The following is a 13,137-nucleotide window of genomic DNA, read 5'->3' on the forward strand; positions in this document are numbered from 1 at the left end:
CAACTATGTTGCCTCTGCGCTGCCGTCAGAATTTTCCCGGTGGATTTTAGTGCCCAACTCCGCCCCTGGTTCTCTCTCACCCAAAGCCCTCCTCTTCAGTCCTCCACTACATATGGTCCGGAACGCATTTTCAATGTACTGAAAAGGCACGTTTTCAATCTACAGAATAGGGCACACGTTACCCCGCTGTTCATTGAGCTCCACTGGTTACCCATAGCCACCTGCTTCAAATTCAGGTCACTAATGCTTGCTTACAAAGTGCTGGCTGGGTCTGCTCCCACTTACTTAAAAGCTCTCATAAAAGCTCATGTTACCACTCAGTCACTACGTTCCTCCAAGGAACGCTGTCTGGCGCTGCCGACCCTACACACACGGTAATCCATTTTCATTTGTAGTTCCCCAATGGTGGAACGGCAACCCAACCCAACACACTTAACATGCACTTCCTTACTTCTCTCTTTCTGCTTCTACCACCATCTCCTTTGACTAAACATTGAAACGTCTGCACTCTCATCCTGTAGTAGTAGTAGTATTTATTGAAGTAGTATTAATTGCTACTGAAGGTCTCCTCTGCAATGTAGCTTTAATGTTATTCTTCATTGTTTTGGATAAAAGCATCTAAATGAACAAATGTAAATTAAACCAACTAACACACCCTAGTAGTCTACATAACCCTGTAACACACCCTAGTAGTCTACATAACCCACTAATACACTCTGGTCTATATAACCAACTAACACACACTAGTTGTCTACTGTCTATATAGTCAGTATAATCAGTATAAATAATGATAATATAAAAAAGTTAATTAGGGAATCATTTGAGTTCTATAATCAGGCCAACCTAACTCCTTACTCCAAAACCTAAACTCATCAGGGTACAGAAACAGACCAAAAAACCTCTAAACCCCTAAACTTGTCAGCGTGGGAAAACTGTCACTGACAACAGTTTGTTTACAGATACTGAGACAAAAAGACACAGGTGTATCTCTGTAGAGATCTTTTCCATATTGTCAGACACATATTATAATATCCACGAGCCTGTCAGTGGCAATAACAAGCTGTTTACTTCATGGGCATGGCTGCCTTAGGACTGCAAGCCATAGCTGTTTGTCTAATTCAAATACTGGAACAATTTCTATCGCCTAAAATCAAAGAGATCTAAAAAAAAAAATAGGGTCCAGGTTTCTCTCCCATTTTGTTAGTTCAGCCTATGCACTAGATAGCACACACACACACACACACGCACACACACGCACACAGGCACACACACACACACAGGCACACACACACACACAGGCACACACACACACACAGGCACACACACACACACAGGCACACAGGCACACACACACACACACACACAGGCACACACACAAACTGACCCCCAGCACGCCGTAGCGTTCACACATGGTCCAGCCACAGAGGAAGTCGATCTCAAAATTGTGATTGAGGATGATGATGACGTGTTCTTTGCCAAACATGTCCACAGTGGCCTGGTCGGTGTAGAGCATGCACTCGGTACCGGACCACCATTCCAGCAGCATCACCAGCTCTGCAGAGACACACACACACACACACACACACACAACCATTATCAACAACATACATGCACGAACGCACACACACCAACATAGTTCCTCTGGTCTTCAATACAAACACAAGATAGGGAAAACATTAAAATATGTATACAAATCAAACATACAGACACAGACTCTCTCTCTCTCTCTCTCTCACTCTCTCATGCAATCCAAACATTCACAATCGTGCAAGACGACTGATTTGCTATTAAATCTGGTTAGCATCATTAGCACGCTGCACGAATTTGTTCAAAACTGTTGCAATCAAATTGACTGCTAAATTCTAATCAACTCAATCCCGATGCAAATGAAAAAGTATTTTCCAAGACTCAAACGGGCCTGTCCCAAGGAGAAAAAGTATTCATTTGAAACTTAAACACATGTGGGGAAACTGAACAGTCTAACCAGTAGACTTACTATGATAAACTAGCAAATTACTTTGTTTACAATATTTCCAGGCATCAACCGGTGCTGCTCATTCAGACTTATGTGCACAATTATTTATTTGAGTGTTTTTCATGATTGTGTTGCTATTTTCTTTTCCCTGTTTGCTTTGATTGATAACTGAGGTGATTCAAATCAGAGGAAGGTTAAGTTTAAAATAAAAGTGTTTAAAAGTGTTTAAATTGAACTTTTCCCTTCTGGTCCTTATCTGAAATAGATTTTAAAAAAATCAATAATTATCGATATCGACCGATATGAAATACTTATATCGCGATACAGTTTTAAGCCATATCGCCCAGCCCTAACAGACACACACATACAAATTAGCAAACATACAGTACACACATCTAAATGATAATCTCAGAATGAAAATGAAACCTCTGCCACACACACACAGGCAATATGAATATGTGACTCACGGCTCCATAGCGAGTAGGCGAGCCTGCAGTTGATCCTTCGGTAGAGCTGCTTGTTGATGGGCCAGAGTACACAGGTGCAGAGCTGGATGAAGTTGATGATGAGTCCGCTGACCACGAACACAAAGCCAATGAGCAGCTGCAGCACAAACTGGCTCTTCAGATAGGCCAGCAGACCCATGGCTGCCCACACCGACCTACACACACACACACACACACACACACCATTATCCCAACGCCTATACTGATTGTTTTCCCATGTTCTTTGTTGAGCAGCAGTACTGGCTTTGACTCTCAAGCATAGAGAAACAGGAATGTTTCTAAAGGCCAATTCACACCAGATTTGCGAAACCGTTGCAGAGACAAGTTGCAGCAGTCTGCAGCCAGCTGTTGCAAGACATTGAAAGACAGTCATCATGTCAAATCGAAGTTGCAAGGTTGCAAGGGTATTTAGGACGTGTTGTTATTCAATTAAAGGCGTCGGGTCAGAGTTTTTGCCAAAGGAGTGGCAGAGAAATACTTATTAACTCGGTTTTGAAGAAGACCGGTGTCTGAAAAATATCAGTCAAAATAAAGTTACAGAAACAAACGCACATTTACAAACTGTTGGCTTATCAGCTAGTTGGTTAACTTTGCTGAGTAACTAACCAGCTGGCTAGTTCATATCTGGCTACAGAGTGGTGTAATGCACATTGGTGATGTTGCACTGGTGTGAATCTCCAGTTTTTCAGAATGTGTGTTGCAGCAAGTTGCTGGTTTATAAAGTGTTGCAGCTCGTCTCGTTGTGAATCTTTGGTGTAAATTGGACTTAATAGTCGCTACAAGGACACCATTATAAATGACTTATAGTGACAACATGCTGTCTATGCTGAGTATGGACGCTGGGTACCATGATGACTATGCCATGGAAAATTGAAGCTCATTTTGAATTTGATGCCAGCAACATATCTCAAAAAACTTGGGACGGGGGCAACAGAAGGCTGGAAAAGTTCTAGAATGCTGAAGAAAATACATAAACAAGAGGAAACATTTCATTATTTAGGCTTACTGCCATCATGATTCGGTATAAAAAGAGCATCCCAGATAGGCAGAATTTTTCAGTTAAGAAATGTATTTTAAAGGCCTGGTTCAAGGCTGAATTGCAGCACAGTGCCTGTGTTTGTGATCGGTGAAGGTGTGTTGTCTAGAACAGGTGTAACAGGAAAGAGCTGCTTGTGACAGGAGTGTGAGAGGCTTGTCAGGACATGAGAAGCGACACCCGCTAACATTCAATTCATTTTGAATTGAGACCACGCCCACCCGCCTCCAAGAAAAATTCAGCTTTTGAGGTGGCAGTGCTGGCATTTCAGTTTTGCGTTTTGAGGGACAGAGAACGGGGACCGCTTTCCATCTGAAAAGCCCTTTAGTCGACAGAGTCAGAGTTTATCAACAGAGTAAGAGTTAGTCGACAGAGTAAGAGAGTTAGTCGATGGGTTAAGGGTTAGTCGATGGGGTAAGGGTTGGTCGACATGGTTAGGGCTAGTCGACATGGTTAGGGTTAGTCGATATTTCTCCCTCAGATGCTCAAGCACACTGAGCCACTGTCAAACTGACTTTCTGAGTGTGTGTATGTGTGTGTGTGTGTGTGTGTGTGAATGAATGAGGTGATAAGGGTCTCACCACGGTGGGCTGGCTTTACAATCCTCTTTTACACGGCCCCTCACTCAGCACGACCGACCTGTAGGAGAGAGAGAAAGAGGGAGAGAGAAAGAGGGATTGGATTGATGACGAAATCAGGAACTCAATACAGAAACTTATGAAATCGAACAGAACTCATGAGTTGAACACACACACAAAAATACACATACACAAACTAGGGCTGTCACTTTTGTGAAAAAATCCTGTTTGATTCTTGAGACATAATTGTTCATTGAATCGATTGTAAAATCGATTTTTCATGTCTAAAGACGTTTCAATTTTCAACGCCAAATATAGGACAATCCACAGACAACTAACAGGCATTAGGACGAACGTAAAGGGGGCGCTTGAAGACGCACAATGACAAACAGGAGTGCAACATTCTCGAAAAACAATAAGCAGAGTGGACTGCCATAACATCAGTGAAAAACATTACTGCAGGCTTCAACGTGGCTGCGTTTACAATTAGAAATGTCAAACAAATGTCGCCTACGTAGAACTCACGACTGCACAGTTTGCATACCGCTTTGTCCTTCTCCATAGTTTGATATACCCAAACCCCGAAGTGCTTCTATATCGAACTCCTCAAGTTATTAGGGCCTATCACTCGTATCTCTCATGTCGCACAGATTGATCGCGTTGTCCTCATTTTTTTGGCAAAACACCAGCAGCACAGCAGCCGATTGAAAAAGCTGTTTCCGGTGCGTAAAATTGGTGGGAATTTTCTTTTTAGCTTTCGCAATGCTTACTGCACTTCGGAATTCTTTGTTATTTTTCTGCTTGTTCCTGAGTTTTGTTACATCTATCTTTTTCATTTGTTTAATTCGTTTAAAATTAATAGTGTACATATTTGGTTAAAATGGATTCCAAAGTTTTCGAAACTTGTGTTGGTTGGTCCAATCGATTTTCGAACGTAAGTGACAGCCCTAGTGTGTGTGTGTGTGTGTGTGGATGTCGGGGCTAAGAGTATGTGTGATACAGTTTCTGCATGCAATTTTGGCCAGGGAGTGGGGTTACTATAAAGTAGGTTCAAGGGCATGCTGTGTAGAAGGGGAGTGTGTGTGAGTGTGTGTGTGTTATAGAATTCAATCGATTTTCGAACGTAAAGTGACAGCCCTAACACAAACACAATCATGCCTCCATTTCCATGGAGCAGGCAGAGGAATTCTATAACACACACACACACACACACACACACACTCCCCTTCTACACAGCATGCCCTTTAACCTACTTTATAGTAACCCCACCCCCTTGCCAAAATTTCATGCAGAAACTGTATCACACATACTCTTAGCCCCGACATCCACACACAACACACTAGGGCTGTCACTTTACGTTCGAAAATCGATCGGACCAACCAACACAAGTTTCGAAAACTAAAATAGGGAATCGATTTTAACCAAATATGTACACTATTAATTTTAAACGAATTAAACAAATGAAAAAGATAGATGTAACAAAACTCAGGAACAAGCAGAAAAATAACAAAGAATTCCTAAGTGCAGTAAGCATTGCGAAAGCTAAAAAGAAAATTCCCACCAATTTTACGCACCGGAAACAGCTTTTTCAATCGGCTGCTGTGCTGCTGGTGTTTTGCCAAAAAAATGAGGACAACGCGATCAACCTGTGCGACATGAGAGATACGAGTGATAGGCCCTAATAACTTGAGGAGTTCGATATGGAAGCACTTCGGGGTTTGGGTATATCAAACTATGGAGAAGGACAAAGCGGTATGCAAACTGTGCAGTCGTGAGTTCTACGTAGGCGACATTTGTTTGACATTTCTAATTGTAAACGCAGCCACGTTGAAGCCTGCAGTAATGTTTTTCACTGATGTTATGGCAGTCCACTCTGCTTATTGTTTTTCGAGAATGTTGCACTCCTGTTTGTCATTGTGCACGAAACTTCACGCCATTGTGCGTCTTCAAGCTCCCCCTTTACGTTCGTCCTAATGGCTGTTAGTTGTTCGTGGATTGTCCTATACTTGGCGTTGAAAATTGAAACGTCTTTAGACATGAAAAATCGATTTTACAATCGATTCAATTAACAATTGTGTCTCAAGAATCGAACAGGATTTTTTCACAAAAGTGACAGCCCTAACACACACACACACCTCCCAATGCACAATTAAAAGTATATTGCATAAACTTCTCAGCTATACAGGTCAGCAGATGTCATGGCTGTGGGGAAAACAGTTCCAGTCTATGAATTCAGAGTTACCCAGCATGCACCCTCTTATACCCATCATGCTCTCTGAGCATAAAACACATCTGCAGCTGTGCTAAGAAGCCACATGACCACTGCTCACTCAACCACACATGCACCCATACAACCTCTACACCACTAGCGGACAACACTCTCATTTATAACGGTCACTCAAATCTCATTTATTCACCTACAACTCACTCATCTAAAACATTAACTCATCTAAAACTCATTCACCTACAACACTCACTCATCTAAAACTCACTGACCTATAACCCTTACTCACCTACAACCCACACTCATTCACTCACTCAATCACCTACAACCCTCACTCAATCACCCACAATACTCGCACATTCACTAACTCACTCACTCACTCACCTACCTACAACTCTAACAACGAGGCACTCCAGTCCCACACTCACTCGACCCAAACACTAACCTCAGCTGACAGTCCTGGAGGTGTATTCTCTCCTGCTTTTTACTCCAGTAAAGAAACAGAGTGTGTGTGTGTACGTATGTATGTATGTATGTATGTATGTATGTATGTATGGGGAGACTCCAGTATGGTGAGTGTGTGTGTGTGTGTGGAGATTCAAGTACAGAGAGAGAGTGTGAGCGTGTTAGTCAGAGCTGCATGCTCCCAGCCCCTGCCCTGTAAACTTCAGTGAACTTTGTATCGGCACAGGAGGGGGAGGAGCCAGAGGAGAGACTTATGATAGAAATATGGGACAGAGACTCAAGGACAGAGAGAGATAGACCCAGACAGAGGAGAAAAAGCTCTCTGGCAAATAGAGTATGTTGTTGTATGTGTGCATACACACACAAAAGAGATGTGTCCTGAGATTGAGTTGGCACTGTGATGATTTAGTCTAAGTGTCTGAGGTTCTTGTCCCATGTAGTCGAGCAACTTTGGGCTGCTAGGGTAGACCAGTGAAAAAATGAGACACAAACTGATCAAACGTGCAGTGCAAACTTTGCCAGGCAAAGCTTGAGTATCTTAATCTACCACAACTAAGCAGTCATGTGAGAGGAATGCTGGAATAGACTAGTTACCAGTGAATATAGCACAGTAGTTTTGCTTGAAATGTCCATCCCCTAGCAGAAGCAGTACTATAGTTCACACTGCGCCGTGCCTTGTGGTGTGACACAGAGTCCAGGGACATCAGACCGCTATTTGAGATCAACAAGGCAGCTGTATAAGGCTACATCAGGTCAGAGGAGGGGGATGGGGGTTGTAGGTGAAAGGGCACTATTGAAGTCTTTGCCACTATATAAGTTTTTCAGCAATTATGATAATTTGTTCTGAAAAACAGTTGCTTTTTTTTTTTTTTTTTACAAGTCCTCTTTCCACTTTTGATTTTTTGTTTTGTTTACTGTTACTTGTACTGTTTTACTAAAAATATTCTGTACATGACATTTATAGGCCAGTTTCAGCTAGATGAAAATCACCTAAAGACTGCACAGATACCCACAAATATTAGTTCATATTCTTAATACGCCCTCCTTTTTGAGCAGTAGATGTCTTAAGATCGATCACAGAGTGCTTATTTAAAATTTATAATGTGCTACAATGCGCTTATTTATTGTGTTTATAACTGACACAAATACCACTGAAATAAACCAAGTACATAACTGACACAAATACCACTGAAATAAACCAAGTACATATTTCCCTGCATTTAAATCATATATGTACTAAGTAGCTCTAAACTTGCTCTATAAATTCAAATGTAAATGCCCCTCCCCCCTCTATATTGGCCATAACTTCCCCCATGGCTGTAATATTTGGGATCGCTCAGCTGAGCCGGGTGTGGCGCTGACCCCAGAGTATGTTGTGTCCGTTTGCAGGTCAGGCTGAGTGGATTACAGGAGATAAACCTGCTTAGGAACTCACAGCTGTCTGGCCCACACCTGCTGGACATGCCATACACAAACTAACAAAAACACATCAGTGCTCGCAGACACACACAGCACACACACCATGTGCGCACACACACACACACACACGGCCAGGGAGAATGACCAAACCAACCCAACACAGAAGCACACTTAAATACAAAATCACTACAGCCTACAAAAGAGCACAAGGATGGGCGTGTATACACGTTAATGTTGTTAACTATTATTAAATTAATTATTAAATGTCAACTATTTTGCCAATCGACTGATCGTTTGTGTCAATTTAAGGAAAATACCTCAAAATTCTCTGATTGTAGCCTTTTTATTTACTCCTCTATAACGGTAAACTAAATATCTTTGGCTTGTGTACAAAACAAGACATTTGAGGACATAATCTCAGGCTTTGGGAAACACTGATCGACATTTCTTCACTATTTTCTGAAATGTCATCAATAAAACAACAGATCGAACAATTGAGAAAATAACTGGCTAATAATATAATCGTTAGTGGCAGCCCTCACACACACACACACACACACCATACGTCCAGAGCATAAACTCCATATTCCGTACCAACAGCGCTCACATTTACCCTTTAACATGAAGCATATGACACCCAGCATATCCTCAGGACACACTCACTCACACACACACACACTTTTCATCTCCCCTTCAGCCTGTTGCGCCAAGGGTTCCCCAGAGAGGCCATTGCAGCTGCTTCTATGTGGAGCCCAGGACAGTACTGCCCTACACCCCTGTCTGTGGTGCCCTGTGCACTCACCAGTAGGCATAGTAGGCCACTGCCAACACCACCAGTGCCCCACAGACGCCAGTGAAGATCATAACTGCTCCCTGGTTCAACATGTTGACGGCGGAAATCCAAAACCTTTCGGAGAAGAAGCGCAGGAGAGCTGTGAGCAGCGGAGCCTCAGTGGACGCAGCAACAGGCAGGTAGCGGTTACACAGCCATGCTAATCCCGTTAGCGGCGCTCTGAGAACGAACTCCGCAGATTATGATGATGACAGCAAGAACACAATCAGATCCCACTCAAGACCGGGCAGCGCACGGTCAGCGTCTCCAAGGTTACAGGATGGTCACGGTACTTTTCCGGCTGCTTCCGACAGAGAAGTCGTGCTTCCTGTCGGGCCCAGAGGAGAGCGGCGAGCTCACCTGTCTGAGTGGAGGGGCTAGCAGCTAGGGAGCACCTGTGCTGTTGCCGGGAGCGCTGCAGAAACGATCGTCTGGAAACAGGGCGATGTCATCAGCACAGCTTCAAGGCCACTAATCTCCGAGAGCTGATTAGCCAGATGATCACCCTCGAACCTGCTGCACCCTGGTTATGTCGCATCCAATCAATATCAACCCACTCTGCCCAGAGGAAGCAGGGCATGTGTGTATGAGCTGATGCAAGTTCATGTCTGTGAGTGTGTGTGTGTGTGTGTGTGTGTGTGTGTGTGTGTGTGCAGATGTGTCGTGGAATGTGTGCCCTGTCTGAGTTTGAGAGCATCCAGGGCCGTGAGCACCCAGAGGGCAGTCTGGGGAGCAACAGGCACTTGTTCTAGTACTCATGCTCTCGAGTAATCTCTGGGGAGCCTAGGAAGCAGCCTGGCTAGCACCGGTTCTAGTACTCATGTTCTTGGGGCTTCTCTGGGGAGCACTAGGGTACTTGTTCTAGTATTTGAGTTCTTGAGCTTCTCTGAGGAGCACCAGACAATGGTTCTAGTATTCATATTCTTGGACTTCTCTGGGGAACCTGGAGAGGACCAGGCACCTGTTCTAGTACTTGTGTTATTAGGCTTCTCTGGGCAGCACCTCCCTTACAGAAATGTCAGGTATCTGGCGAACAGTTGCCACAAATTTGCGGCAAGGTCATATTTTCACATGCAAATTAAATTTCTGGCAAACAGTTGCTGTCAACTTTGGCAATGCTGCAGCAAATTTGCAGCAATATCTGCAAATTAGGTTTGTCACTAGAAGTTTACTGGAAGTTTCACGTTATTGGCTCATTTGAACAAATCACTCACAAGTTTGCTGCAAATCTGCCACAAACATTTAATTTTTATAAGGACAGGCTTCTCACTGAAGCTCTGGCTGGACCACTGGTGCCTGGGACTCTCTACTTCCCAATCAGCTGGGGCCATCTGGTCAAGATGGCCATTCAGGCGTCTGTCATTATCTGCTCTCATGTCCAAAGCCAGGGCGGTTTTATAAGACTCTACTCATGAATAAGTATTTTACACACACACACACACACACACACACAGAGTGGTCACACATACACACAGTTCAGGAGGGTGGTCATGTGTCTGAGCCTGAGCCACCCCCTGCTCCAGGTGTTACTTAAGCACAGCAGTGAGTGGCACACACACACACACACACACACACACACACACACACTGTCTGTAACCCCCTCCATCGACCAGGAATGAGGGCACACACACGCACATGACTCAAGCCCCAGAGCTCCACCACATCTACCCTGGCTGTGATAAGAGCCACACTCATTCCCACTAGAGGGACATGCATATCCAATGATAACACAGACTACAGGAGGGACATATTCCCACTGATAAGGCAGCCACCACACTCCACTCATGGGGGCACAGTCCAATTCCTGCCCGCAATCAACAGCCAGTGAACCGACAGCAGGAGCAAACCCTAACCCAAAACACACCCAGGATTTATGTCCTAAGATCTTCAAGAGATTATAGCTGATTGGTGGGTAGGGGGTAGGGGGACCTTGTAGGGTTGACAAGGGCATTTATGATTCCTTTCATAGTTCCCATCATTGCACACACACTCAACTGGAGTCATTAAAAAATAGGCACCACTCAGAAGCAGAGAGGTGTGTGACTGACACAACAATTTAAAGCACCATGCCATGCTCAAAGTTGTAAACTATAATCTTAAATGCGTTAGCGGAAGAAAGCCCCTTGCACAAGACACCATTAATGTACATTTCATCTAAAGATGACAAGATAAGATTGTCATCACCCGCAGATTCACACACTGCTGACAACACACACGTCACGAAACACGCCACACGCTGAACTCCAGTAACCCGGGAAGGGACCACAATGATCAATCTGCCGTCCGGGTGGCAATCTAGGCGTTTGTCTTCTGGATCCCATCACGTATTGAAACACGTTTCAGACAGCATCTCCCGAAATATTTATTTTTTATAACAATCCCGTACAGCTGTACCATAATTTCACATCAGTGACAGGTGCACTGTCAGCCAGGGTTTGGCTAACGTCGAGTGGCACTTGCTAGCACAGCCCTCACCCTAGCTATCCATACACACTGCAGTAACGTGTGCCAAACTGTTCCGCTAGACAGGGTTTGCTTGGGGTGCTTCTACTGCAGACTTCCTCAACACTTCGCCAGCTATCCTACGAGCAGGGCACAAGGGCTCCTCCGTCATGACAATGACAAAGAGTGGCATCAAACTCTATACTCCGTCACATACACGTTATCATCCCAATGTTATGCCCAGTCATGTCAACTTGCGTGCTCATATCCAACTGCTGGGCCATTACCGTTAGCTAAGATCGTTACTGCAGGCTGGGTACATTTGCAGCAACTCTAACTAGGTTAGCTTAGCTACTAAATACCTGATTTCTGAGGCGCGACAGGTCTCCAGGTCGTATACAGCAAGTTTTCCGTGGCTCGGGATTTATAGTGACAGCCAGTGCAAATGCACCTGCATTAGCGATTGTTTGCACCAAAGCCGGATCCTCCTCCGTGAGGGCTGAGTGGTCGCTATCCTTTGTCCGTCCGTTAGGTCGCCATCCGCATACTGTGCGCACAAGCGTTGAACTTCCTTTCCGACCACATAATGTATCCGTCGGGAAACTATGCTTCACACGCACTGATTTTTCTTTTACTGTATGGATTTTTCAGATTGAGCCGAGAGATGTACTCAGAGGTGTTGCGGATTTGACATACAGTATTGAGATAAATCTATCAGTACACGAATTGCATTGGAGAATGTATAGGCCTATCTTTTAGTCGTAGAGTGGTTAAGTCTTGATGTCATCGTAAGAAGGCGTTTGACAGGCACTGTGAAAACCATTTTACAAGTCCTCAAGGCCTCCCTTACAGTCTCTGGATATAGGCTACTTCATTGAGGGGGAAATCATTTGTCTTTATTTTGGTATTCAGTTACCATTACTCCAATGAAAATTAAGGGAATGATGACAATTAGCCAACACAACATGCCGACTTTTCCCAGGTCCCATAGAGATACATAGTAGAGATAAATAGGGCAGAGATGGCGGTGATGAACATCAGACATCAGTCTTCTGTTTGTCTCATATCATGGTTCTGAATCTGACATAACTGCTTGCAGGGATTATACTACTATACCCTTGTACCTCGTCTGTGTAAATAGCTCAGGTTTTACGTGCTACTGAGCAGCTATGAGATCTGAGAACATTTTGAAAAAGTATGCTGCAGCGATGATATTGTGTAAAAATGAAATGCTTGATGATAATACTAGTTGTCTACACCAGTGTTTTTCAACCACTGTGCCGGGGCACACTAGTGTGCCGTGAGGGATCATCAGGTGTGCCGCAGAAAATTACCCAAATGTCACTCACTGGTCCAGAAAAGCAACTGTTGCATCAAATAATTTATAACCACATGCTCTCATTGATTGTATGATTGCACTATTTGTGCATTGTACAACGGGGGCCCCATATCCAGTATTCACAGAATCATCACATATGCAGTTTATAACAACAATTAAATTAGATATAGTCACCTACAAATGAAACAGAGGGCGCTTGTTTTATTGCGCAGGTCTTGCATAGAAGCCATAATAAGGCCATATCTGTGTATTATTTGAAATTTTAGGCTATGGTATGTTTATTTTTTCTTCACACAGGATGTTAGTGTGCCGTGGGACATT

The 13,137-nt window shown here is 43.8% G+C and overlaps 1 protein-coding gene across 3 annotated transcripts in view; it reads right to left on the reverse strand.

The window, feature by feature from the left end:
• The window catches only part of agpat3 (1-acylglycerol-3-phosphate O-acyltransferase 3), a 15,187-nt gene extending 3,155 nt beyond the window's left edge, over positions 1–12,032 (reverse strand). Inside the window, exons 1-4 of one of the 3 annotated variants that reach the window (XM_048235444.1) lie at positions 11,840–12,032; positions 4,099–4,156; positions 2,443–2,636; positions 1,385–1,554 (exon numbers count right to left, since the gene is read on the reverse strand). In XM_048235444.1, the coding sequence (XP_048091401.1) occupies positions 1,385–1,554; positions 2,443–2,620 (348 nt within the window). In that variant the 5' untranslated portion in view covers positions 2,621–2,636; positions 4,099–4,156; positions 11,840–12,032. Of the gene's footprint in view, positions 1–1,384; positions 1,555–2,442; positions 2,637–4,098; positions 4,157–6,764; positions 6,978–9,005; positions 9,439–11,839 lie in introns of those variants that run through there. The other 2 variants (XM_048235446.1, XM_048235445.1) reach the window with 2 other exon arrangements.
• Between the last annotated feature and the right edge of the window lie 1,105 nt (positions 12,033–13,137).

Source organism: Alosa alosa, chromosome 23, assembly GCF_017589495.1.
Source record: "Alosa alosa isolate M-15738 ecotype Scorff River chromosome 23, AALO_Geno_1.1, whole genome shotgun sequence".
NCBI classification, from domain to species: domain Eukaryota; kingdom Metazoa; phylum Chordata; class Actinopteri; order Clupeiformes; family Clupeidae; genus Alosa; species Alosa alosa.